This window comes from Pleurodeles waltl, chromosome 11 (assembly GCF_031143425.1).
Source record: "Pleurodeles waltl isolate 20211129_DDA chromosome 11, aPleWal1.hap1.20221129, whole genome shotgun sequence".
Classification (NCBI taxonomy): domain Eukaryota; kingdom Metazoa; phylum Chordata; class Amphibia; order Caudata; family Salamandridae; genus Pleurodeles; species Pleurodeles waltl.
In genome coordinates this window covers 151,218,306-151,244,469 of record NC_090450.1, presented here as the reverse complement: position 1 = coordinate 151,244,469, position 26,164 = coordinate 151,218,306, and the positions used below count along the sequence as shown (strand labels likewise).

The 26,164-nt window shown below is 43.6% G+C and overlaps 1 protein-coding gene across 1 annotated transcript in view; it reads right to left on the bottom strand.

Annotated features, from left to right (window-relative positions):
• The window catches only part of GPR149 (G protein-coupled receptor 149), a 517,693-nt gene that overhangs the window by 481,464 nt on the left and 10,065 nt on the right, over positions 1–26,164 (bottom strand). Inside the window, exon 3 of the mRNA XM_069213318.1 lies at positions 18,321–18,784. Coding sequence (XP_069069419.1) covers positions 18,321–18,784 — 464 coding nt within the window. The remainder of the gene's footprint in view (positions 1–18,320; positions 18,785–26,164) is intronic.

Below are 26,164 nucleotides of genomic sequence, written 5' to 3'. Positions count from 1 at the left end.
TTGGTAGATGGCAGGATGAATTGTTTCTCGAAGTTGTACATATACAGGCATGCTAAACTAGGAGCAAAGGTACTACCCATGCAGGTCCCCCTTATCTGATGGTAAAAATCGTTTTCAAACTGGAAGAAGTTCTCAGTCATTGCCAAGTTGGCACATTGCATAATAAAAGAGACAGGTGACGTGAGGTTCTCACTATTTTCTAGGAGCGTGGTTTCCACTACCTGTAGAGTAGCATCCTGTGGTATGTTTGTGTATAATGCCTCAACGTCCAACGTAATCAGACCGTGGACATGGACTGTCTCATTGATCAAATCGATCAAATTCAATACGTCCTTAGTATCCTGTAGATAAGTAGAGGATTTTTTGACCAATGGTTGCAAAAAGTGGTCGCAAAAAACAGACAGAGGTTCTAATAAAGACCCTATGCCTTATGACAATAGCCCCTGACAAGGGAGGGGCTATTGTCAAAATGAATACCGTAGACTACCGACATGAGTGTCTACGATTGCTAAGTGATGATACCTACTACGCTAAGATCACTCGAGACCCTACCCCTAGATTACAATCCCAGATTAAGACAATGATTCTCGAAGCAACCAATAACGCTTGGATTTCTCCAAAGGAGGCGGCCTTTTTGGACACACCCCATCCTAAAGTCCCATACTTTTATTGCCTCCCTAAGATTCACAAAGACACCTCACCACCACCAGGGCGACCGATTGTGTCAGGCATAGGGTCTTTATTAGAACCTCTGTCTGTTTTTTGCGACCACTTTTTGCAACCATTGGTCAAAAAATCCTCTACTTATCTACAGGATACTAAGGACGTATTGAATTTGATCGATTTGATCAATGAGACAGTCCATGTCCACGGTCTGATTACGTTGGACGTTGAGGCATTATACACAAACATACCACAGGATGCTACTCTACAGGTAGTGGAAACCACGCTCCTAGAAAATAGTGAGAACCTCACGTCACCTGTCTCTTTTATTATGCAATGTGCCAACTTGGCAATGACTGAGAACTTCTTCCAGTTTGAAAACGATTTTTACCATCAGATAAGGGGGACCTGCATGGGTAGTACCTTTGCTCCTAGTTTAGCATGCCTGTATATGTACAACTTCGAGAAACAATTCATCCTGCCATCTACCAATCCATTTTTTGCCAACATCAAATTATGGCGTCGTTATATCGACGATATTCTGGTAGTATGGCATGGTTCTCTGGAGACTGCCTTAACCTTCACTGACTGGGTAAATACCCTTAATCCTTTCTTGAAATTTACATCTACAATGTCAACTAATGAGATCAGCTTTTTGGATTTACTGATCACTATCCAGAATGGCAAACTATCTACTAGTACATACCATAAACCGACGGACCGGAATAGTCTCTTGACATATGACAGTCACATCCCAAATCGTTACGCAATAACCTACCCTTTGGCCAATTCTTGAGATTAAGACGAAATTGTAGCTCAACCAACGTATACAAGACACAGGCTGATGATCTCCAAACTAAATTGATAGCACGTAACTATCCTCCGGATGTTGTTAATCGAGCCCGGAAAAGAGCGAGGAATAATAACCGTGAAGCATTACTCACATCCAATACTAGGCATAGTAACAATCTGTTGACATGCGTAACGACCTTCACCCCTTTATCCAATAAGATCAAGAGCCTGATCCTTAAAAGATGGTCAATACTCGGCAGCAGTGGCTGTACAATTCCTAGACCCCTTTTTGCATTCAAACGGTCCCAGAACATCAAGGACTTGGTAGTACACACCCGTCCTAAAAACATCATTAAGACTCAACCAACATTATGGAATCTTCCCCCAGTGTCAGGACACTATCCTTGTGGACAATGTAATGTTTGCTCCCTGACATACCATGCTAAGACATTGGATTTGGTTCCCATCGGCCGATGGAACCTGACAAAACATACTAATTGTAATACCAAGAATTGTGTTTACATGATCACATGTCCGTGCGGTCTCCGTTATATCGGAATGACATCTAGAGCCGTTAAGATACGAATTAATGAACACAGGAGCAACATAAGATGTGGGCGCATCACTACAAAATTATGTGCCCATTTTTTGGAGACACCACACAGACCAGATGACCTACGTTGGGTCATTTTGGAATCACCTAACTTGACCAATGATTCTTCGCAATCATTATTCAGACTTGAACAACGATGGGTGTTTAAATTACACACGGATACTAGTGGTTTGAACGATGACATTCCTTGGGTGTCTTTATCTCGATAAACCCTTCCCATGAGATCATTGCCACACCTTGCTTGGATATTATTCTATTTTCCATGAGTCTTCTTTTGCTTTTCTGTGGTTCCTTAATCAAGGCTGCATCCTATAGACATAGTAGTGATGTCTTTCCTCGACTGTCAGTATCCCTTGGCTTAAAAAACATATGTAATATAACTAAAGTTGGTGTATTTCCGGGTCGGTCTATCGATCTTTCCTTTCTGTCATTAGACAATATTTGAATCTTTAGATGGACGTAATCCTATGATTTGTATCTCATATTTAGTCTATTCCGGACTCGTCCTCTCCATTATTGTTTTACATTTTAACCTTCTTCAAGATGGCCGCTTCGCAAATAGCTGGAGCAATTAGACCATTTTTTACCTGCCACTCCGACCATTAACTTACAGACCAACCCGTTGCAAAATGGCCGCCACGAAATTATCGGGGGCTTTGGTCTTCGGTAAAACCCTGATGTCTTTTCCTCTTAGTCCTCTTTCACTTTCTATGATAAAGCTCTGACGCGACGCGGTAGCAATCAGCTCCCGCGCCGCATTTTAAATACCTCGCGTCCTCCCCGACATTCTTATTCCGGGGATAGTACGCGATGGGTAGGTGACTCCATACGAGGACGCCTTGCTACAAGTAAGTTACACAATCCTTTCACCGTACACCTAGGCAGGTCGGAGACTTCTTCTCCGTCCTGACTGCGAGAGACACGTCCTCGCTAATATTTGACTTTATCTGTTACCGATCGATTGGACGCGCTGAACCAGGATCTCATATTATGAATTTAGCGTTTTGATTAGACACTACACAAAGACAATGAGTAAACCAAAATGAAAAAACATACTTTTCTGCCCTCTGTATATTTATTGCTGAGTGACAGACTAGTTTATACTGCAAGTATAACGTTGGTTCTATTTATTATAAACAGTGTTGTACTATTATGATGACTGCCTGCATTTGTACCTGTTGTCGTAGGGGGCAGGTTTCTACGTACCTCGACCCCTTTCATACTGCACATACTATATATATTTTTCTAATGATTTGTAACTTCCATTAGAAGCAATAGGCCGGTTCGTGTTACTCCCCAAGGGGCCCCCTACACGAAGAGGGATGGTAAGCAGATGTTTTCTATATGGTTAACATCACTTTAAGCACATTTTCACCTTGGGTGTGAAGGTCATTTAACCGTGTTTTTTAGCCTTTACTGTATTTATCATTTTCTAGGGCGACCTTTTTTGATTCAGATTCTTGACGAGACAGTTTACACTGATGTAAGTGACTGCTACCTATTTACACATATAAGTGAGACAGTGTCTTCCTTTTTTTCTTTTTCTACATAGCCAGGAGAAGTCTAGTTTAATGAAGGTCCTGATGAAGCATTAGCGAAACATGTAGACCACACCTCTGGGGTTAGGTGATATTTCCCAGTACTCCAGGCTTTTCCAAAGTGGTTGAGCATTATCCTCTTTTTCCACTTTTGTATGTTTTTAATCTTGATCGTTACCCCTTTTTCATATAACCAGTAAACTAAGATTTGTTTAGGGGTTTCTAATCAATCTTAAATTCTTTCACTCTCCTGCCATAATGAGTGTCTGACCTCTGTGAACTTAACGGCAGCCACCTGTGACATTTAAAAAGATCTCCGTCAAAGAGCCCCCGTAAGGGGAGCCCGTCAGATATTGCACCAGCCGGTCTGACGAGGAGCTTCCCGATGATGAAGCATGACACTCATTTGAGTGTGTGAGGGCTCTTGCTCCTGAAACTTTAATTGTCCCCCTAGAGTTAGGAACAGTGTACCTTTTTGTGTCAATTACCCTAAAAAAACTATCCTGACTCCCCACCCCTGCCCCTAAACACTAAACTACCTTGACACCCCACACGTACCCTCAAAAATGAAACTACCCTGACACCACCACCTGCCCTGAGCCCTAAAACCTTCCCCACCCCTAATAACTAAACTACCCCGAACCCACCCACCCATCCTAAGCCCTAAAAAAACTATGCCTACCCCCCAGCCTGCCCCTAAAAACTAAATGACCCCAACCCCCACCTGCCCTAAGCCCTAAAAAAACTACTGTGACACCCCTGTCCCTGCCCCTAAAAACTAAACTACCCTGATACCTGCACCAGCCCTGAGCTCTAAAACCTTCCCCCAATAAGTAAACTACCCCAACCCCCCACACTAAGCCCTAAACAACCTATCCTGAACCCCCACCCCACCCCTAAAAAGTAAACTACCCAAACCCACCCTGAGCCCACAAAAAAACTACCCTGACTCACCCCTGAACCCCTTAATCCACCCCACCTCAAAAACTAACCCCCAACCCTGCCCCAGTCCCACTTACCTCCAAGTGTCCCCTCCTGATCCACTCTGCCTTTTTCTGTACCTTAACCATGTATATGCATAGTTTGCCACATGCGTGGTTAAGGCACTGAAAAAGGCAGCTGTTGTTCCGACAAACATGGTTATGCGTGCATTGTTTGGGAGGTTCCCGCTACCCAGCACTAAGATAGAGCAACAGAGCACACAGAGGAAAAGAGCAGAGTGGGCACAGAGAAAAAGCTACAAAACAGAGAGACAACAGTCTAAGAGCAATAGTGCACACAGAGGAAAAGAGCAGAGGTAAAAGAACTTTCAACCTAAAGTCGAAGCACTGCAAATATCCTGGATTTGACACAGACTGATGGCAAACACTTGATAATGGTTAAGGGCCAAGATGGCCACAAAATACAAGTACCCTGTTGCTTCACCCCTCCACTTGCCCCAATAAACGGACCCTTGATGGCAGTGCAACTCTAGTTGTGTGTCGGTGCTTTCTCCCTGCGCACTCTCATCTGATGTTGCAAAGGCACTTCCAGACACCTCCCCAGTCCTCAGGGCCAACTAACTGTCATGGCTCTCTGTGCTACATCCTGCCCCTAAATCTGTGACCTGTCATCCGCCACTGTCTTTTCCTTATTCGCGGATGATGAGGAAGGGCGGCTGGGTACAGCTCCAATCATGTGGGGGATGCAGAGAAGCTATTATTGATGCCTCAGTGCGCATGGATTTAGGGACGGCTGCCAACTCTACGTGGCAGAGACGTGTAGGGCAGCCGAGATTCATTGCTGCAGGTTACAACCACAGGTCTGGTGAGCAGCAATCTCTCTCTTCATTGTGGCATGGGGCAGATTTGGCAGGTCTGGGAGGCCATTTCTCTTAGACACACTGTTTCAATCCCAACCAGGGTTGTCACAGCACAGGCAGTCTCTCTGGATTAGCAACAAATAGAGAGGCTTGCTTATTCAGTGTTACTGTCACAATTCAAGCACTTTAATTAGTGGCAACTGGTGAAAGTGGCTGCAAGTACTTGGGCGACCTCCTGCTACACGCTGGCATCCAAGGCAGCTGATTACTAGGTTTTTAGCATCTGTTGAGCTGCTTAACTGGGGGAAAAGTCCTGCAGTTATCTGGTGGGGGCTACTTCTCATTGTGATTCTACAGTTTCTGTGCCTATTTCTCCCTATTACACTGCCAGCCATGCCCCTAAAATTGGTGGCCATGACAGGGGCATCTCTGAACAGTATCACTCCAAAACTACAGCAAGAAATAGACCCCAGTGTAGCAAGGGGAGTGTCAACACATTCAGTAGGGGAGCTCTTCTGCTGTGCCTTCTGTACCTCTTGCCGTTACCCCAAGGACAGATTGGATAATATCTTCATCAGGAGCTTCTAGAAGTTGCAGCAAACTTTAGCTTTCTGAGAGTGCTTCAGAAGGCTCTTAGAACCCTGTTCGGTCGGCACGGATAATTGACTCCTCACCAGTCCCTTTCTCGTTTTCAGTCTTTGTTTTCCAGCAGACTTTGGATCAGTTTCTTGCCCCACTACAGCCTGCAGCTCTAATCATGGGTGGGAGACGATCAGAGAGTGCCATGGTCATTCTAACTAACTCGGCTGCTGGTGGCCCTGAGCATCTGACTACACTGCCCCGAGCTAAGTAGGAACCTCCTCTACTTTCAAATGAGATACAGGTGATAAGGGAGTCTAACCACACTGCTTCCCAGGGAGTGGTGATTTTACAGGCTGCAGATGGAGGGGCAACCTCTGAAACAAGGAGGCCTGGCCCTGGCAGTTTGATAATCAAGCAGAGCTAACCAAAGACATTGACATTGGTACATGCCCCACTTGACCCCTTCAATGCTTTTTATCTCTCTTTGACTCTGAGAGCCTGCCAGATTCTGGTTCCAAGCTGGAAGACCATGATGCTGAGAGGTCAGTCCGGAGGAACACCTCCAAGGACTCACATGCTGTTTCTCCAGACAGTGGCCCAAATAACAAGGGGAGAAGATGGGGGCAGAGGACTGTACTACAATGGCTTCCCACATCAAGGTCCTGATATTGCAAGCATTTGCTCAGGGAACATTGGATCCTGTGTTGGCATCTGTGGATAAGCTGCTCTGGAACCCTGATGGTTCAGAACTTACCCGACGAACCGCTGCCCTCTTGCCACAGAGTTAAATGCTGTTCTAACACTGGCTACTATACAGGCCAGCTGTGAGGATAGTGCCTGTGCCATGCCTTCTGCCTTCATGCCTTCTGAAGTTACGTCAGATTCTCCAAATTAAGCAGCCTTCTATATCCTACTATAACAGCATAGGAGTTAGATTGTAAGGATTCACTTGCACTCAAAACCACACATCTAAAGACTCAAGTGGACCCCAAGTGACTAACAAGGAAATTGGATACTTTCAACTTGCAACTCAGCAAAGTCCAGAAGGGTCAGGAAGGCATCTAAATTGAGGCTGTCACAGCTCAAACACAGACTTCTCAACACAAATCCATGCTTTCTACACTTTCATCAAAGGTTGAGGATCTTGAGAACCTCTCTCAGTCGAATACCCTTCAGGTATTGGGTATCCCAGAGGAGGCAGAAGAGGATGACCCCCAGGGGTATATAGTCTGTCTTTTCAGGGAGGTATTTCCTGTTTACAGGACTGGGACACAGACAACATAATTCAGAGAGTCCACCACTTCCCATTTTGTCCACCCCATGAAGGTTCCCATCCCCATTATCTGTGAGCAATCCTAATATATGTGAGTTATATTTTGTTGCTCCAGGAGATATTCCAGACTGCTCACCCTAGTTCTCAAATCAAGGCTGCCGGAATTGAGTTATTTGTTTGTTCAAGTTCTGTCTTGAAATGGTAGTTCGAGGATGGCAGTTGAGAGAATGCATCCTGCACTGCAGAAACTTGGTGCCTCTGTTTCATTGTTGGAGCCCGCAACTTAACATATTATGTATCAGGGGCAGGTGTACTCTTACTTCAATACACTGATGGTTCAAGAGCTTTTGGTTAAGTGGCAAAGGGGAACCAACAGAACAGATGGCCCAGTTTGACTGTTCTTTTCATGTTCATACAGGGAATCAGATATAGCTTCTGTATTCAGGAGCAGATGGACTGCTTGACATATTGTGCCCTCAGATTTTCTTTCCTCTTTTTCCTCCTTTCTCTCTTTGACTGTCTGCTTAGCTATGTGTCCTCTCAACATCTCATGATGACTTTTTTTTTGGTCTTGCTAACATCTTCTATTTTTTGGGGTTGTATTAGGTGGTCCTGTGGCTTCTGGGTGGTATCTATATGTATTTCTTTACTTTTTTTCTTGGTTGGGGTATCTGGGTGGTGGTGGCACTCGTGACCTTTGCAGGCTTAAAGGTATTTATTTTGTTCCGGGGGGATGGATGGCCCATTCTTGGACTTTGTATGGGGGAGTGGGATCTTGGAGGGGTTGGGGAAGGGGTTGCGGGAGGATGGTCTGTTTGGTGGAGGGGTTGGTTTCCTCTACAAATTGCATTTTGAATACTCAAGAGGGTTAAGGGAAAAAGAGCAAAACATATAATGGTGCTTTGGAGTTACTATTTGCTTCAGAAAAGGATGTGGAAGTCAGGCCTTATATTTTTGCCTTTTTGTTGGATGGACTGGATGCTTGATAAATTGTATTAATGGCTAGTTTGGGGGTGTTGCATGGCCAGCAGCTACATGTTGCGGAATATAAATGACATGAAGTCACCTCATAAGCGTAAGCTAAATAGCGAGGAGCTAGATTATCTCCATCCACACTTAGTCACCTTACAGGAAACTCACCTTTCTCATACCCAGATTCCTCTCTTGGACGACTTGGGGTATCAGGTACTGATCCCAGCCTGCATTACCTCTGCTCGGAGAGGGATTGCTCTTTTGGCCCAGATAAGAGCTCAACTCTTGTGAGGCATAGTGAAGATTCCGCCGGTCGATGGATCATCATGGTGATTACTAGGGACAACTCTGGTTTACATTATGTGCACTCTACAATGTTGATACGGATGATCCTGTAGTATTTAGCGGTCTTTTCTCAGAGTTGCACTGGTGGCCAAAACCCTTGATACTATGTTGTGATTTTAATGTCACCCTCAACCCACGCATTGATTCATCTTATCCAGGGAATATGGCTGCCTTATCTGGTGATGTTATCTTTAGCAGGTCAAAAAACTCCAGGGCTGCTCTTTTGCAAACCATGACAAATTTTGCCCTGGTGGATATTTGGCAGTATTCCCTGGCACGGGAGTCTGGGATTACCTGTTATTCGGCTTCCTATAGCTCATGCTTCCAGATTTGTATGTTTCGAGCTATTCACACCCTTTCCTCTTATCTTACTATTTCTAGAAACCCCAGGATGATCTCTGATCACAATTCACTTCCTCTTTTTGTCTGTGTAGCGGGTTCCTCATTAACTCCTAAGTCCCACTCTTGGACCTTTGATAGGAAGCTTCTTTTGGAGGAAGACTTTTGTTCTTTTGATGGACAGGGAGTCAGAGATTTTCTTGGAACTGAACCTACATTCAACTTCTGTTCTTTCCCTGTGGGATGCTCTCAAACCTTCTGTTGAGGCCACACTTTCAAATATTCCTCTTTTCATTGGAAGGAGGCAGGTTTTGCCAAAGCTGGTATCTAGTCTTCTGTTGCTCACCTGGATCTTCTGTTGGCATGAACTGCAGTCACTTAAAAAGGGGTGTCTTTTCAATTCGTACCTGCTCAGATGTCATTTTGGGAACAGAATCTTGACAACACTATCAAAAAGGCCCAGGTCAAACAATTAACAACTTTTGAAAACTGTGAGTAAATGAGCCAAACTATTTATTTTAGGGTTAGAGGCAGAGTTAATGCTTCTATCATTCAAGTCATTATGAACACTAAAGATGAGAAGGTGATGATCAATCTTTTATTCGAGAGGAATTTTGTAGTTTTTATCAAAAGCTTTATTTGCAGTACCTCGTTCCTTCTATTGAGCATATCAATCACTTCCTTCAGACTCCTCATCATCGGAAGCTGTCCATAGCACAGCAGTTGAGGTTAGCGGGCCCAATTCTTCCCTCTGAAGTGCAGGCTGTGATCTGTCAGCTGGCAGGGGGAAAGGCCTGCAGCACAATCAAATTCTGTTGGAATTATATGTGAGACTGTCACATTTCTTGGTGCCTATCTTATGGGAACGGCTCAACTCGTTTGAACTACTTAGCCATGCTCCTGGGTCATGGACTGAGACTACTACCATCCTCTTCCCCAAAAAGGGGAAGGACCCTTTAGTCTGTGGTTCATATCACCCTATATCATTGATCAATGCTGACTCTAAGATATATACACTGGGATTCAGGCTAATAGGCTTCTCACAGTGATACTAAACTTAGTCGACAAGAATCAGAATTGTTTTTTCCCGGGCGGGACACCCCCACACATGTTAATACAGTCATCACAGCTCTAGAGGTTAGCTATGTCCTGCGAAACCTGGTCAGAATGATAATGTTAGATGCAGAAAAGGTTTTCAGCTGGGTTTCATGGCATTTCCTTTGGGCTACTATGGAAGCATCAGGGTTTGGCTGGTAGTACATCTCTCGGGTCAGCAGTTATACCAGAATCTATCTTATGGTATGACTTCTTTGCCTAGGCAGCATGACGGATTCAATTCTGAGCAATCGGGGCACCCACCAAGGGTGCCCATTGTCACCCCAATGTTTTGAGCTTCATATTGAACCCTATTTCCAAGCTATCAAAAGGTATACTGACATTCTTTCTCTACAGATCCATCAATTACAACTTAAGGTGTTAGCTTATGCTGATGACCTAATGGTTCTGACTTCTGCCCCTGTGGCTGCTTTATCAGCTGTTGAATTGATAGCAAGGGAATTCTGAGCTATCTCCAGGTAAAAGCTCAACCTCAATAAAACTCTGGTCTTGGCAAACATAGCTTCTTCTGTGCATGATTCAAGTTGGGTCAAGTCTGCGATGTACTTAGGGGTAGAAATCTCTCTGAAGATGGATGAGGTAATAGAATTTAATTTTGGTCAACTATTCACAAAAATGATCAAGAGATTTATTAAGTGGAATCGTCTTCACATTGGGTTAATTGGAAGATGTCACCTTAGCAAAATGATCATCTTGCCACAGTATTTATAACTCTTCCATTGTATACCCCTTTATCTGCCTAAAACCTTTTTCTCACAGGTTGAGGCCTTGTGGCAAAAATGTCTTTGGTGGTACAAAAAGCCTGGAGCTCGTATACAATTGTTTCAGAGGCCTTGGTAGGAGGCACGATTTTCAATACCAAACTTACATGTATATTACTTTGATGCATTTATGGCTCTTCTCACATATGGTTTTGGGCCAGGAACAATGGGGTTTAGGCCAATTTTTTCCAGAATATCTTTCCTGGGGGGGGGTGGATAACATCTTGCATTGTGGAATTATCTACACAGTGTATTTCAACAAAACTTGGTTTAAGACCTTGTGGGTTTTCTATTGCATATGGGCTTACTTAAAGATGTGATCTTTGGGTATTGCCTCCTATAATACTTACACCTATCTTGGTTATGGCCCTCATTTTCCGTGTCAAGTACATGAGAGTTTCAAAGATTGTTGGCAGACATCCCATCTTCTCACATTAGGCCATTTCTATGATGAAGATAGTTTTCTTTCTTTCAAGACCATAACTCAAAGATTTTCCCTCTCTCGTGTTTTTTTTCATTATCTTCAGCTCCAGCATTTCCTCACGAGTCTAAGGATGGATGACCTCAATTGTTCTTGGAACGCTTTCATCGGATATCTGCGATGTGGTCCATCAAAGAAAGGCATTATTTGGCCTACAAAATGATTCTAGGGGCCTAAGTTTGCTGATGGCCTGATCTTTATCAACATCTGGCTGATAAGTGGAGTCGGCATCCGGGGTTGAAATTACGGCTGACGACATAAAGAGCACAAATGTTTTATTCACATTAAGCCTTGAATGTTAAACCCACCAGTTTAAATGTATTAATGTTTTTTATTATACGCCATATCGTTTGTATACTATGAATCTTAGGCAAGATTCTAAGTGTTTTCATTGTGCTGAAGATTGGGCTGACTCAGTTCATATTTTTGCTGAGTGCCTCATCATCTCCTATTATTGGCAGTCACTCTTCGCAAAGCTTGATCGGTTCTTCCCAACTACTTTGAGTTGGAATCCTAAATTAATTGTTTTGGGACACTCACCTCATATCCCTGGATATTTGCATGGGGTTTACTTTTTTGCTATCATATTGGCTCAACAGATTTTGGCTTTTCACTGGCTACTAGCTCAGGCTCTCAGTCCTATGCTGTGTTGGCATGAATTTATCAACACTGGCCTTCTCAAGAGCCTCATCATCGACAATGACGAATGATGAGCAGGGCTTAGAAAGAGTTGGGGTCCTATGAGGGGCCAGCTGTTAGGCTTAAAGTATGGTCATGACTATCCACACGTTTTAGGGACTTCCTTTTGCATTTCTTCCTGTTGTCTGTGCTTTCGTACCCAGCCATATTCACTGGGTTTATTGTATATGAGTACTTTTTCTTCTTTTCTGTTTTCCCGATTTAATGATTAATGATCATGTTAAACACTGTACCTCGCTCGATAAATCTCTGATTGTATGAAAAGTTTTAAAAAACAGATACACAAAACTCCTTTTTTACATTGCTCATGGAAACAAAGTAGAGAATGAAAATGTCCACCTCTCTGGTCTCTGAATTGTGTACAGCTACAAAGCCATCTTGTCTTGGGTGGATCTAGCTTGGAAGGAAGCAGAGGCTGCTACATTTGTTTGACTTCTCTACAGATCTGTAAAGGTGCATTTTAGTTTGGAGAATGAGTGTCAGAACCCATTTCAGGGCCCACGGGGCAAGCAGGAGTTACTTGACCTATGCTTGGGGGCTGAAACCTTTTATTCCTGACATCACAGGCCACAACCTACAATGGATCTCGAACAAATGAGCCACGTACCCCTTCAGCACTTGTCTCCCAGTAATAATGTGGGTCAAGTAGTCCAAATGTCTCGAGGGGTGGTAGAGGCAGGGGGTGAACACAGGTTCACAACTCAAAATACACTCAGCAGTAGCAGTAAATGATTGCCCAGATATAATACTTGCTTTTATGAAAAAAATAAGTATTTTATTTTACCGCTACTAACAAAAAGGGAAATAAAAAGTTCACAGACAACTTCCATAGTCCTGTGAGATAAGAGCTCTAGTATTTCTTTAGGCAGTTTCCTGAGTCCTACTCCCTCCTTGCTCTCATGAAGTGGTTATTCTCCATTCAATATAGGTGACATTCAGGTGAAGCCCCAGTTGTAGACCAAGTCTAAGGAGTTCCACTCCGACTCTGTATTTAAAGTCAAAAGTGCTCTGCACTAAATTGATATCTGGCAAGGAAGTTGTCTTGGCATCAAATGGCCGGAAATCAGTATTACTCACATCTGCAGCATCAGGGAGACCAGAGTCTGAGCATACCCCTTTGTGGTGGTATGAGTTACAGGTGTTGTCTCTCATAATTTCTCTGCACACAGCCCAGTTGTATTGCCACAGAGACTAGAGGTTTTTTGTGGCTCCTCCAAGCTTGGTACATTCTTTGGTCCTCCCCATGGAGAGTGGGGGTGAGTAGTGGGAAGTTCCCAACACTGGTCCTCAGTCATGATGCAGGAGTTTAAGGGTCCCCATGGCTGCCTTTCTCGTCTGACCAGGTCACATTTATTGCTTGGTAGTGTTGTGTGGCCATTTTAGTTATAGGTTCATGCACGTTATTTTAACATATTAGGCCTGTGGCTGTGCACTTTAACCTAGATATATTTTATTCGGCTTTGCTTTATTATTGTTACAGTAGCCACTTTTACGGTCTTGTTTTATTTTCTCTCCATCTGACGGTTTTTGCCTAGGCCAGCACTCTGTTCTCAAACAAGACATTCTTGCTCACTCTGTGCGTCTTCCAAAGCTACAGTAAGATAGGTTGCCGGTGAACGTGGTATAAGTTTAGTCTCTGACATTCATAGAAAATACACATCATTATGTAGGGACATTTTCTAAGAACATCAGCTGTTTTATTATAAAAACACTTCCCTGTCCCTTACACGTTAGCGGGAGATTCCAGCCAGAGAACCACAAATGTATGCTGATTGCTGAATTCTTCACTACAGCTGTCTTTTCAGACTTCAGGTTTTTGCTCAGGTATGGGGGATGACGTCTTCCCAGGTGAACCTGAAGGGCAGAATTGGAGCTTAACATGCTGTGCTCTATTATAGCTGAGGTAGGAATTAGTCTGTTGACTCCAGTGACAATATGGTAGCATTATTTTTATGTTTCACTCTCCTTGTCACAATCCTAATCTTGTCATGCTGTATCGTCCTGGTTAATGCAGTCCATGCTTTGCTATCTAAGATGCAGTTGCTTTATTAAAGCATTATTGAAAAATATACTCCCTCTTTTTGTCATTATGTATATGAGACTAATGTAACTGAGAGAACTGGATGAGACCTGAGTGACCACGGCTTCCCTGAGAAACCAGTTATGTCATGCGCTCGGCTGCACCAACACCCCTGCCCTAGGGTAGAGGTGAGGTACTGCTAATTAGCCAGAGCAGAACCCGGATTGGTGCGACAGGTGTCACCTGTAGTGGGTCAGACTCAGTCTCCCTCACCGCAGGTGATTCTGCCACTCAAAATCCAGTAGTATCATTAGAATAATGAGAGCCTACGCAACAGTACCGGTGTCTCCCTCTGGCACAAGGGGTCACTGTCTCTCCACTGCATAGGGACCTGATCCAATTGGCACATTTGATTTCCTTATGACAGCATTTCCTGGCATATAGGGTCAGAGGCTCACCATCTCACAAGGGCTATGGCTCTCTCATCATCATGCGCGGGCCGCAGTGACATTGGATTGCAGTCTTGATACACTGGGTTGGGAACCCAAAGCACTACCCTCATAGTGTTAAAAGGATACAGCCTTTACCAGGAGTTAAGCAGCAGGAGTGAAGTGGTGACTGTGTACCCTAGAGTGATCAGTAGGAGTGAACATGTCCTTTTCACCTGTGTCACTGGAGTGAGACCTACAGGCTCACAAGTTCTGATGCTGTATGCATAATTCACCCTTGGCCTACATTGGTTTGGTGTGTAGTGCTGTGCAGTGCATGTGTGGGTTACATGTTCTGGATGGATGTGTGCCTGTAAATGGTACAATACAAACCTAGTGTAGTCCTGTACAGTTCATATATGTTATATGCATGTGCTGGGTGTACGTGTTCCTATGGGTGGTACAATTCATGAAAGATGTAGAGCTATGCAGTGAATGTGTGATATATGTATATGCTGGGTTTGCGTGTCTGTGATTTGTACAATATATGAAGAAAGAGTGCAGTGTGTCAATACTGAATACATGTTCTGGATGTAAAAGTGCCTGTGAATGGTACATTACATGGATGACTCTGGAATCCATTTTGGGAGACCCAGGTCTGCATGGTGAAGCATGAGAAAGTAGAGGACCCCCCCCCCCACCCAAGATTGATTTGTGAATTGCTTCATCCCTATAAGCTGGGTGGGGCACACTGGAGAGAGGGAGAATCAGGCTCCACAAGTACACTTCAAAGAGTGATGTTTGATTCAGAGAGAGGTCACAGAAAGTGAGAAGGGCCAGTGTCATGGCACACACATTATCTGTGTTTACCTATAACAACGAAAGTCAACATTAGAGGATCCAGACATCAGTACAGCTTTGGCACTCAGGTCACAGCTGCACACCCATTACCATGCGTGGAACCTTTTTGTCCCAACAATGAGCCAAAAAGGAGTGGCCTCCCCCTTCTCTTCATAGAAAATCACTGTGTATAATCACGGTATAAAGAGATGCTAGAAATGGTAGAAATGGGAAGTGACAGCTCACATATACCAGTTACTGAGGGAACATACTGAATGTTGATATTCCAGTTGCAGGCCCAACAGAGACATAATTTATGTGGGGAAACTAACATGACCAGATATGCTATAATTTATTCAGAAAATGCAGCTGGGTAGGTACATGACTGGGTGTGCCTATTCAAATATTAAGTATGCTTTCGACTAACAGAGCAGAGATGTGTAATGAAATACATTTGGGGCTTCCCTAATGTTGGCTCTGGCTTTATGACTGCTCAGATCTCATGGTGATTATAATTTTTCAGATATGTATGCTTGGTAGATGAATTTCGTGTGATAAATAGCCAATCGTAAAATGTCAATCACTGTGTGGGTTATTTGTCTTGGGGAACCAGACTGTGTCTTCTCCTATAAAATCCCGGCAGATTAAAAATTCTCCGACAGAGTTGTCTGACTCCTAACACTCTCAGCCTGATTCACAAAGGTAACCTTACACTTTTGAGTATTTTTACAACTGTTTGCTATTCACAAGGGCATTTTACTAACAGTTTCTTTACAACTGTGAAGTCTCCGCACATAAAAAGATAGGACAGTAAGTGAGCCAATCTAAAAAAAGTTGAAGTATGAAATTATACATATAATAATTGTACACCATCAGGTTACACCACATCGTTTCAGTGCCTTCACAGGAATCCAACGCATTCCTTAGAATTTTTTTTTGTGTATTACATGAGGCCTATACCATGCACAAGAGAAAGTTCAATATAGAGGACTTTCCCATTTCCAGTGCTTCCACACAAACTTGTGGAATAATGACTCTGGAGTATAAGAAACAAAGGGGGTCATTCTGACCCTGGCGGCCGGTGGCCGCCAGGGCCACCGACCACGGGAGCACCGCCAACAGGCTGGCGGTGCTCCCACGAGCATTCTGACCGCGGCGGTTCAGCCGCGGTCAGAAGCGGAAAGTCGGCGGTCTCCCGCCGACTTTCCGCTGCTCGGGGGAATCCTCCATGGCTGCGGAGCGCGCTCCGCAGCCATGGGGATTCTGACACCCCCTACCGCCATCCTGTTCCTGGCAGGTCTCCCACCAGGAACAGGATGGCGGTAGGGGGTGCCGCGGGGCCCCTGGGGGCCCCTGCAGTGCCCATGCCCATGGCATGGGCACTGCAGGGGCCCCCGTAAGAGGGCCCCGCAAAGTATTTCAGTGTCTGCCATGCAGACACTGAAATACGCGACGGGTGCAAACTGCACCCGTCGCACCCCTGCAACTACGCCGGCTCAATTCTGAGCCGGCGTCCTCGTTGCAGGGGCATTTCCTCTGGGCCGGCGGGCGCTCTTTTGGAGAGCGCCCGCCGGCCCAGAGGAAATGTTAGAATGGCCGCTGCGGTCTTGTGACCGCGGTGCGGTCATTTGGCGGCGGAACCTTGGCGGACGGCCTCCGCCGTCCGCCAAGGTTAAAATCAGGCCCAAAGTGTGCACAATATCTACAGTTAAAATCATTCATCACAGTAAAAACAACATACATGGATTAAGATTACAGTGAAACAGCTCTCTATGCCTGTTTCTGATTTCCCAGCAACAGGCAATGGGCAGAAGAGACACCCAGCGAGCAGCATAGATTGTAGACGTCTGTCTCTCCATGCCCTCCTGCTACTGAGACTGAAGTACTTGGGAGTCAGCAGTCTGCCACACATAGGAACTACTTTTTCACGCACCACAGTAAAATGTAAACCTACACAAAACTCATGTTGGCTTCTTCAAAATGTGAAAGACACTTCAAAAACAGGAGAAGGCTGACATAAAGATACCAATCGCTGGTTGGGGTGACCCCTCTCTGTATTGTTTTGTTGTATTCTTCAGCTTTGGCATACAGTTAAAGTTGTTTGTAACCAAACCTAAAAATGCATAGGCCAGCGTTGACACACAGGTAATATAGCAGGGCATATTTTGCCACAACGATAGACACATTTGAGTGAAAAGAGTCTGATTCACAAAAGCCCATGTTATAAAAGTAAAACATCTGCACTTTTAAGCTTACTTCTATGCTTGATGTAGATATATAACTGTTATGGGGTTCTCAAAAAATAGAGGCATTGTCCTGAAAAACCTAAGACAGCCACCGATTACCAGTAGTCCACTGTGTAAAATCTGCACATGCGTAATTTCTACCAGGTAGGAAATTCGACTTTTGTAAATAATGGCCAACTTGGCATGGTGCTGTTCCCTCCCATTTGCCTACGTGAATAGGTACTTACTTTTGCCATTTCTAGGAGTAAACCCGTGTGTCTTTTCGGGGTGTAAAACTGTCTGTAAAATGTTCATGAGTAGCCCAAGCACAAAAGTTTCTGGATATTTATTTCCTCTTGCTTGGCCATCTCTCCTCCCTCAGAAACACTCAAAACCCCATCTCTTGCCCTAAAATTGTGAATATGGCAATTCTGTAATATTGATAGATTTGTACGTATGTAACCACACTCGATGAACATAAAATTCCACCAATTAAATCCCATACATCAGGATGCCTTCATTTTACCTTCTTAAATTGCTTCAAATGTTCAACTGAGTTATAGATATGCAAACATTTTTGAAGTCGGGCATGGATACTCGAGTTTTATTACATAATGGACATTCAGCAGCAATGCCTGTAAAACTTTTTGCGGCGCTAAAAAAAATAGTAGGAGTGCGACAGAAAGCTCTATACAAACAATTTACTAGTTTATTAATATACGGTCAAATTCTTCCAAAACTTTGACGCTGCAGTAAAAAATGATCAGGCCTTTATATGTGCAGTATTACTCATATTCATTGCGATGAATGAGAAATTTTGAATAAGGTTTACCTGGCGGGGTGTTCTTTCGGATTTGCTTCTGCACCACTCCCATTCCGAGAGTTCCGGTTTGTGTCCCTCTTCATGAGATAGCCTCCTATCCTGCCCTTCAAAAAAGGAGGGTTTCTCGAAGTTTCTTGTCTCTTCTCTTTTCACTCCTCCGACCTTGTCAGTTAGCCCCTGTCCTACGGCTTTTGACTCGAACTGTTTACACTCCGCGTCCTCTCTGTTTGGTAATTTGCACAAATCCTTGCGCAGGGAGCTGTCCAACCCAGGCTCGGTGCTGAAACTCAGCGCCGCAGAATCGAAAAAGAACCCCCTCTCGTTCACCGAATCCTTTGCAAGATCACAGTCTCGGTTCACCAAGTTGTGGTATGAGATGGATTTTTCCCCAGCCGCATGGTTTTCTTGGGATATTTTGTATATTCCATATCCTTGGTGGAATGACAGATTAAACTCAAAGCCTTTCCGTTTGACTAGATTAAGACAGAAACAAACTGTGAGTGCTTCAATCACAAAAAACATGCGTAACAGAGCACTAATATATAATAAACTGGATGTTGAGGCGTCCCACACTCATTCTATCTTCACTCGCTTAAAAAAAACACACTAGTTCCCAGGCAATGAGCCTGTCTACCAAACAAGAAACTACGTAAGCAATTTCGTTCGGTCTCCAGTCTCATCTATTATGTAAAAAAAGGCATAACGACCCACTAAAACTTACATGCTTACCCTAATGACCATATAGCTCCACGCGAAACTGAATACAGCGCCTATGTAGAACGGAAACGCTTGGAAATTAATTCCCTTGCTTATCAAAAGTCTCTGCAATACACTGTTATGGTTGATTGTATCTATACAAGTTTTAATTAACAAAGTCGATATCATACTCAGCACAGTATTCCATAGTGGGCTAACTGCTTATCGAAATAGGCTTTCTTAGTTCCTCAGATGTAATAATAATAATAATAATAATAATAATAATAATAATAACCGAGTTATGGTTTATTTAACTCTAAAGCTCATATCTTAAGAGCATCTTGGTTTTGGAGGATTTATTTAGAGGTCATCAAGAAGGACCATTTAACAGAGAAACAGAATTAACAGAACAAGAACATAATGCTTTCTAAAGGTGTAGTAGTGGGACAGGCTTTGAGTATCCAGTGGGAGGCCTTGCCAAAGATTGGGGTGAAGTAATCATATTGACTGGCCAACCACATTTTCTAATTTGTACCTGTGGATTTCCATGACAGCCTGGGTTCAATAGATGAGCAGTCTCATATCTGACACATTTATATCTGGGGCAGTGTTTTTCTAGGCCATAATAGGACTTATGCATCAGAGGGGAGATTAAACAGTACCCTCTGCATGGCAGGGATGCAGTATAACTTTCTTCCGTTCTCCAATACACGGTCATACTTTCTCTTTCAATATCTACAATGCAGTCCTGCTTTACTTAGAGAATCTTCAGGTTTATTATAAGCTGCATCTTTGTCACATCCCTGCTGTTCCATGTCAAGTGCATTTTCGATTCAATGTCAAAAACAATGTGTGATCTGTGCTGTGCTAAACTCTAATAGCTGGCAGGTCTGTGTTTTCTGTTCTGCGTTGGCATCCATGCAGTGAGATGAATGTCTTTGGTAACAGAAAATGTAGGCAAAAGGTTTCCTACAGGGAAGCTTTAAGGACTCCTCTCCAAGCCTGATGTGACAAAATATCAGTAAAGGGGTAGGCCTATCAAAGAATTACATTTTCTTCCCTTTATTCCTCAAATCTGCTTCTTGTTAGTTACACATACACACAGACCCACACATATACTCCTTATGAGGGATTTATAAGGGTGGAAGCATAAAACTCTTATCCTATTCCTGTACCGTCTTTCACAGCACAGCGCAAAAGCCAGGGTGCTGATGGCGTACGTGCTGGCCAGTGATCAGTTTCTGCTGGTTGTTGCAAGTGATATGCAACAGCATTCAACCTTTGGGGGATCATGATTAATTTTTCTTCATGAGACTATGACTCAGAGCAAAAAAGAAAGGTAGAAAAGGGAGAAAGAAAAATGACTGGAAAGATTGGCAAACAGTGATAAAGGGAAAATGCAAGGTTGACATAGACTCTGAAAGTGTAAGAGTAGAGACAGGGAATGGAGGGTGGTGGAAGAAATAAGAATGAGGTGGAATCAAAGCTATGCAGTCATGGTATTTAGCAACTTCTTCTATATAATACAGTGCCAGCGGTGGGCTCCTAATAAAAATTTGTCTGAACTTTTTTCCACAAAGGAAGTACTGATTTCGGATGATTAAAATGCTACTCCACTCCCAGACCACTTGTGATGAAGGAATGGCATCCAGAGAAGAATAAACCACTAGCCACTTTATGCTGCATACTTTCTAATTCTGGGCTGCTCCAGCCTTAACTGGAGATAATCACCATTAGTCAACTCTAGTATGAGGGGGAAAAAGTAATACATCAAAACAAATAAACCACACATTAGAGCAAAGAAAGAGGCCAGTGGAATTTAATGTCTCCCAGGAGAGAAACATGAAACACATCTTCAGCTAACATGCACAAATTAAGTTAATTTGTATGGCAATCAAATTTGGGTGGCCTCTGAGTTACAAATGTGGGAAAATATGCACATGTGCGAAATTCCACAAATTCGCAGATGTGATGTGAGAACAATGTGCAGATGTGTAAAATTCCACAAATTCGCAGATGTGACGTTTCACACAGTGTCATGCATTGCTTTTCTGTAAGAGACTGGTTAAAGACTAGTTCAAGCAAACTACAAAATCGCATTCAATTTTCAAAGGAGTTACCATTAAAACAAATCTGTGAAATTTGAAATTTTTGTAAACATTGGTATGCAATTTCAGTGAAATGCGCAAAACACTTACTGACTAAAGAGAACTGCAGTTTACGCAATATTCTAGTCTAATCTCTCTTTAGTTTTAATTTTTACTGGTTTGTTCCTAGATATAAAGTCCCTTTTCCTCTGTTTTTGTAACTGGGTTTCTACCCACAGACAAGTATTTTCTGACTCTTTTTCTAAGATATAATATATATATTTTTTCAAATCTCTTATAACAATGCCATTTTAATTCTTTGAGCTCTTGTGGGCTTCTCAAAGTTAACATACTCTTTAATACATGGTTGGAGCCAGATGCCTATCAAAGGCTAGGCATACTGAAGGTGAGTATTCTCTTCATAGTTACAATAATCACAAAGTGCCACCTTTTATGTAAGTGCAGGATTATGTTCAGAGGGATTTAACTGAATGAGGAATAATCTGGAATGCATTTGGTATGATAGCTGTTTTTGGTTGGGATAAGAGGTGTACATCGAAGGAGAGTTAATGAAAGAGTTAGAGTGAGAGATAGTGAGTTCATAGTACGTGTTTGGCTGTCAAAGGATCAGCAAGTCAGTTTTGAAGAGCTAGCATGGAGGATGGGGCTAAAGCTTGATCACCCCAGTCACTTAGAAATCCATGGTACAGAATCTAGGTCAATCAGTCAATCACGGATTTGTAGAGCATGAGTAATCACCCATAGGGTCTCAAGGCGCCGTATGTAGGCGTGCTGCTCAGTCGAAGAGCCAGGTCTTGAGGTCCTTCTTGAACTGCTTCAGTGATGTGGTCTGCCTGAGCTTGAAAGGTAGTGTGTTCCATGTCCAGGCTGCTAGGTAGGAGAAGGAGCTTTCTCCTCCTGTGCTTTTCGGATCTTAAGGACGGCTGCAGGGGGGAGCTGGGAGGAACGGTGACGTCTGTTGAGTATGTAGAAGGTGAGGTGATGGTTGTGGTATGCCAGTCCTAAGATGCACAGTGTCTTGAAGGTGTGGATCAGGAGTTTGTATCTGATGTGCTTGTTGACTGGGAGCCAGTGTAGGTCTCTGAGGTGGTAGGAGTTGCAGCTGTGTTGGGGATGTCCAGGCTGAGTCTGGCTGCTGCATTCTGGACTCTTTGTAGTTTGGATTAAAGTTTCTTGGTGATGCCGACACAGAGTGCATTGCCGTAGTCCAGTTTGCTGGTGATGAGGGCATGGGTGACTGTCTTCCTCGTGTCGGGGGGAATCCATCAGTGGTATGACTTTGGCTGTAGGCTTCAGAGCATCAACAACAAAGACATTATACATGGTGTTAGAAATGGGGTCTTTGGTTGGTAGTCAGGTTACCCCCTGTCCAAGCAAGGACCCTCACTCTAGTCAGGGTACAGGAGAATCACCCTCAGTTAACCCCCGCTCACCCGCTTGGTAGCTTGGCTAGAGCAGGTAGGCTTAACTTCAGAAGCAATGTGTAAAGTATTTGTACCAACACACAAAGTAACTCAGTGAAAACACTGCAAAATGACACAACACAGGTTTAGAAAAATAGGTAATATCTATCTAAAAAAGACAAGACCAAAACAACAAAAATCTGACATACACAAGTCAAGTTATGAATTTTAAAAGCAAAAGAGTCTGAAATCCTTTAGAAAACAGTGAGAACGTTGTTAGCACACAAAAGTACCTGGATAGCCTCAAAATAACACCGCATGGGGGAGTGTGTGTCGGAGAAGGCCCGCGTCGATCCAGACAGGCACCTCGGGTCTGGGTAGGCTTTGTGTTGTTTTTCCGCACCCAGCGATCTTGCGTTGAAAATCCGGTTGCACGGTATCACAAAACCACGCTAAATGGGGTTTGCGTCATTATCAGCCTACGTTAGTAGGTGTTGCGCATCGTTTCTCCTGCCGTGTTGCATTGATCTTCCAGCCACGATACAGGTGGAGCATTGATTTCAGCTGCAAAGCCAGCGGCGCATCGTTTATCAGCCACATTACAGAAAGTGTATCGAAAATTTCCCCTTATGGCAGTCTGTGTGTGGATTTTCAGCCAGCCTCACCCTTCAAGGGCCCAGGAAATGGACAGGGCACCACTTGACAAGGCAGGAGTCTCAGCAGAGAGTCCAGGTGCTGGCATGGGAAGTCTTTGATGGCCCTGAGACTTCAACAACAGGAGACAAGCTCAGTTCAAGACATTGGAGATTATTCACAAGCAGGAATGCACAACAAAGTCCAGTCTTTGTCCACTTTCACAGGCAGAAGCAGCAACTGCAGGATAGCTCCACAAAGCACAGTCACAGGCAGGGAAGCACTTCTCCTCAGTTCTTCAGCTCTTCTCCTTGGTAGAGGTTCCTCTTGATTCCAGAAGTGATCAAATTTTCAGGGGTTTTGGGTCCTCTTCTTATACTCATTTCATCCTTTGAATTAGGCCTACTTCAAAGGAAAGTCTCTTTTGTTTGTAAGATCCTACCTTGCCCAGGCCAGGCCCCAGACACATACCAGGAGGTTGGAGAATATATTGTGTGAAGGCAGGCACAGCCCTTTCAGGTGTAAGTGAACACTCCTTCCCTTCCTGATAGCACAGATGGCTCAGCAGCATATGCATGCTACACCACAGGTCCCTTTGTGTCGCTGTCTAGAGAGAAGTGCAAACAGCCCAACTGTCAAACTGACCCAGACAGGGAATCCACAAAGAGGCAGAGTCACAGAATGGTTTAAGCAAGAAAATGCCTATTTTCTAAAAGTGGCATTTTCCAACACAATCTAAAGACTAACTTCACTAAAAGGTGTATTTTTAAATTGTGACTTCAGAGGCGCCAAACTCCACATGTCTATCTGCTCCCAAGGGGAATCCTATCTTTAATAATATTTAAAGCCAGCCCCCATGTTAACCTATGAGAGAGCTAGGCCTTGCAACAGTGAAAACTGAATTTGACAGTATTTCACTGTCAGGACATGTAAAACACATAAGTACATGCCCACAGTCAACATACACTCCACCCTGCTCATGGGGCTACCTAGGTCCTACCTTGGGGGTGCCTTACAGGTATAAAAAGTGAAGGTTTAGGCCTGGCAAGTGGGTACACTTGCCAAGTTGAATTGGCAGTTTAAAACTGCACACACAGACACTGCAGTGGCAGGTCTGAGACATGATTACAGGGCTACTTATGTGGGTGGCACAACCAGTGCTGCAGGCCCACTAGTAGCATTTGATTTACAGGCCCTGGGCACCTCTAGTGCACTTTACTAAGGACTTATCAGTAAATCAAATATGCCAATCATGGAAAGCCAATCAACAATAAAATTCACACACAGAGCATATGCACTTTATCACTGTTTAGCAGTGGCAAAGTGCTCAGAGTCCTAAAGGCAACTTAACAGGTCAGAAAAAATAGGAGGCAGGAGGCAAAAAGATTTGAGATGACCCTGCAAAAGGAAAACATTCCAACATGTGGTATTTGGGCAAATATATGCTCTGTCTTACACAAGCACACAAGCATGCAAACACACAAATTTCGAGGTAATGGTGTGCTCCATAGACTGTGGTAATGGTGATGCAAGTAAACCTAATGCTTTGATTTGTTGGATACTTTTGGTGTAACAGGAAGTGCTATTCGAGATTGAGTGAGACTATACATGAGGAATTACGCACTTAATGAGTGGCCAGATTGTCTACACATCCTCTGGTATCTCAGTGTTGTAACTAAAGACATATGATAGAGGATATCCACCTAGGTGTGAATAACTTTAGTAGCTCAGATGATCATTACAATGTCTACTGTACCCTCCACAGCACATAAACACCTTTTTGGCAGGCATGGGCACAGAATCCTATAGGCACATCATAATCTGCTGGATGCAGGCTTCCAATATACTGAGATACCATCTACGAATGGGACACAATTATATGCTGATGAAATCTATACTTGGCAATGTTTTGAAATGACCCTGTGATTGCAACTGGACCTTGGCCCATAACAAAGCAATATATTACAGAAATATAAGCAATGAAGTTGAGCTTTTTCTAAGTTGCACAATTGCGCTCTAGTAGAGGGCATCACATTCTACGGATTATCGGCCTGATTTAGATTTTGGTGGATGGCGGTATAACCCTTGACACAGTGGAGCACTTTACTCATGTCATACTGAGGGCCCTTCCCTCTTCAAACTTAGAGATGTCCGCTGACCCAGCATAAACCTCTTGATATTGACAGACACCCCTGTGACATTGGTTTCTGTCAATTTATCAAAAGTTTGACAGACCACCAAACTTTTAACATGCTTTTGAATATTCAACAACAAAATGCAAAAGTAGGATTTTGCCTTTTTGTTTTTTAAAATAAATTAATTGGTGATCTCCACACTATGGGAGTTGTATTCAATGTCACAGGTGTCAGTTTGCAGTTTTCACTTTCCCTTGCAGCCAGGTTTTGCCTGGAGGTAAGGTGCAGTGAAATCTGATCATTCTACCTCCCACTCTATGTCAGGTAGTGGTCACCTCACCAAACTCCCAATGCCCTGTACTCTGTTGGATGAATATGCCAGCTGTGGAGATGTAGTAGTCTCCGTGGATGACATACTAAAGCCTACCTAGCAGTAAATGAGGTGGGCAGACCTTCAGTTTGATGGAAAGGGTATTCTGCTGCTGTTGCGACTCAGCCCCCTTCCTGCCAAACTTTAATCCAGCTTTTAGCTTTTCATAAAATCCTCCTGACCCTTATAAACCCTGGACACTGCTTTGGACTAGTAGTTATATTGATATAGTCCAAACCTACTAACAGATTGGTAGATGGACATTTTGTTGTAAGCTGTAACGTGTTCCCTAGGCTTGAGCTGCACATGCTTGTAGGTGGACAGGTACCCAATAATGTTACCACAGATGTTGTAGACACTATTTGCAACACAGGATCTAAAGCACAATGACTCAGATGATTTGATCAGTGCCACAAAGTCTGAAGTTTACTGATAAACAATGGGAGTAGATATTAGAAATGAAAGTATTGACCTGCTAGTACCACCACTTGACGAGGACTATTTCAAT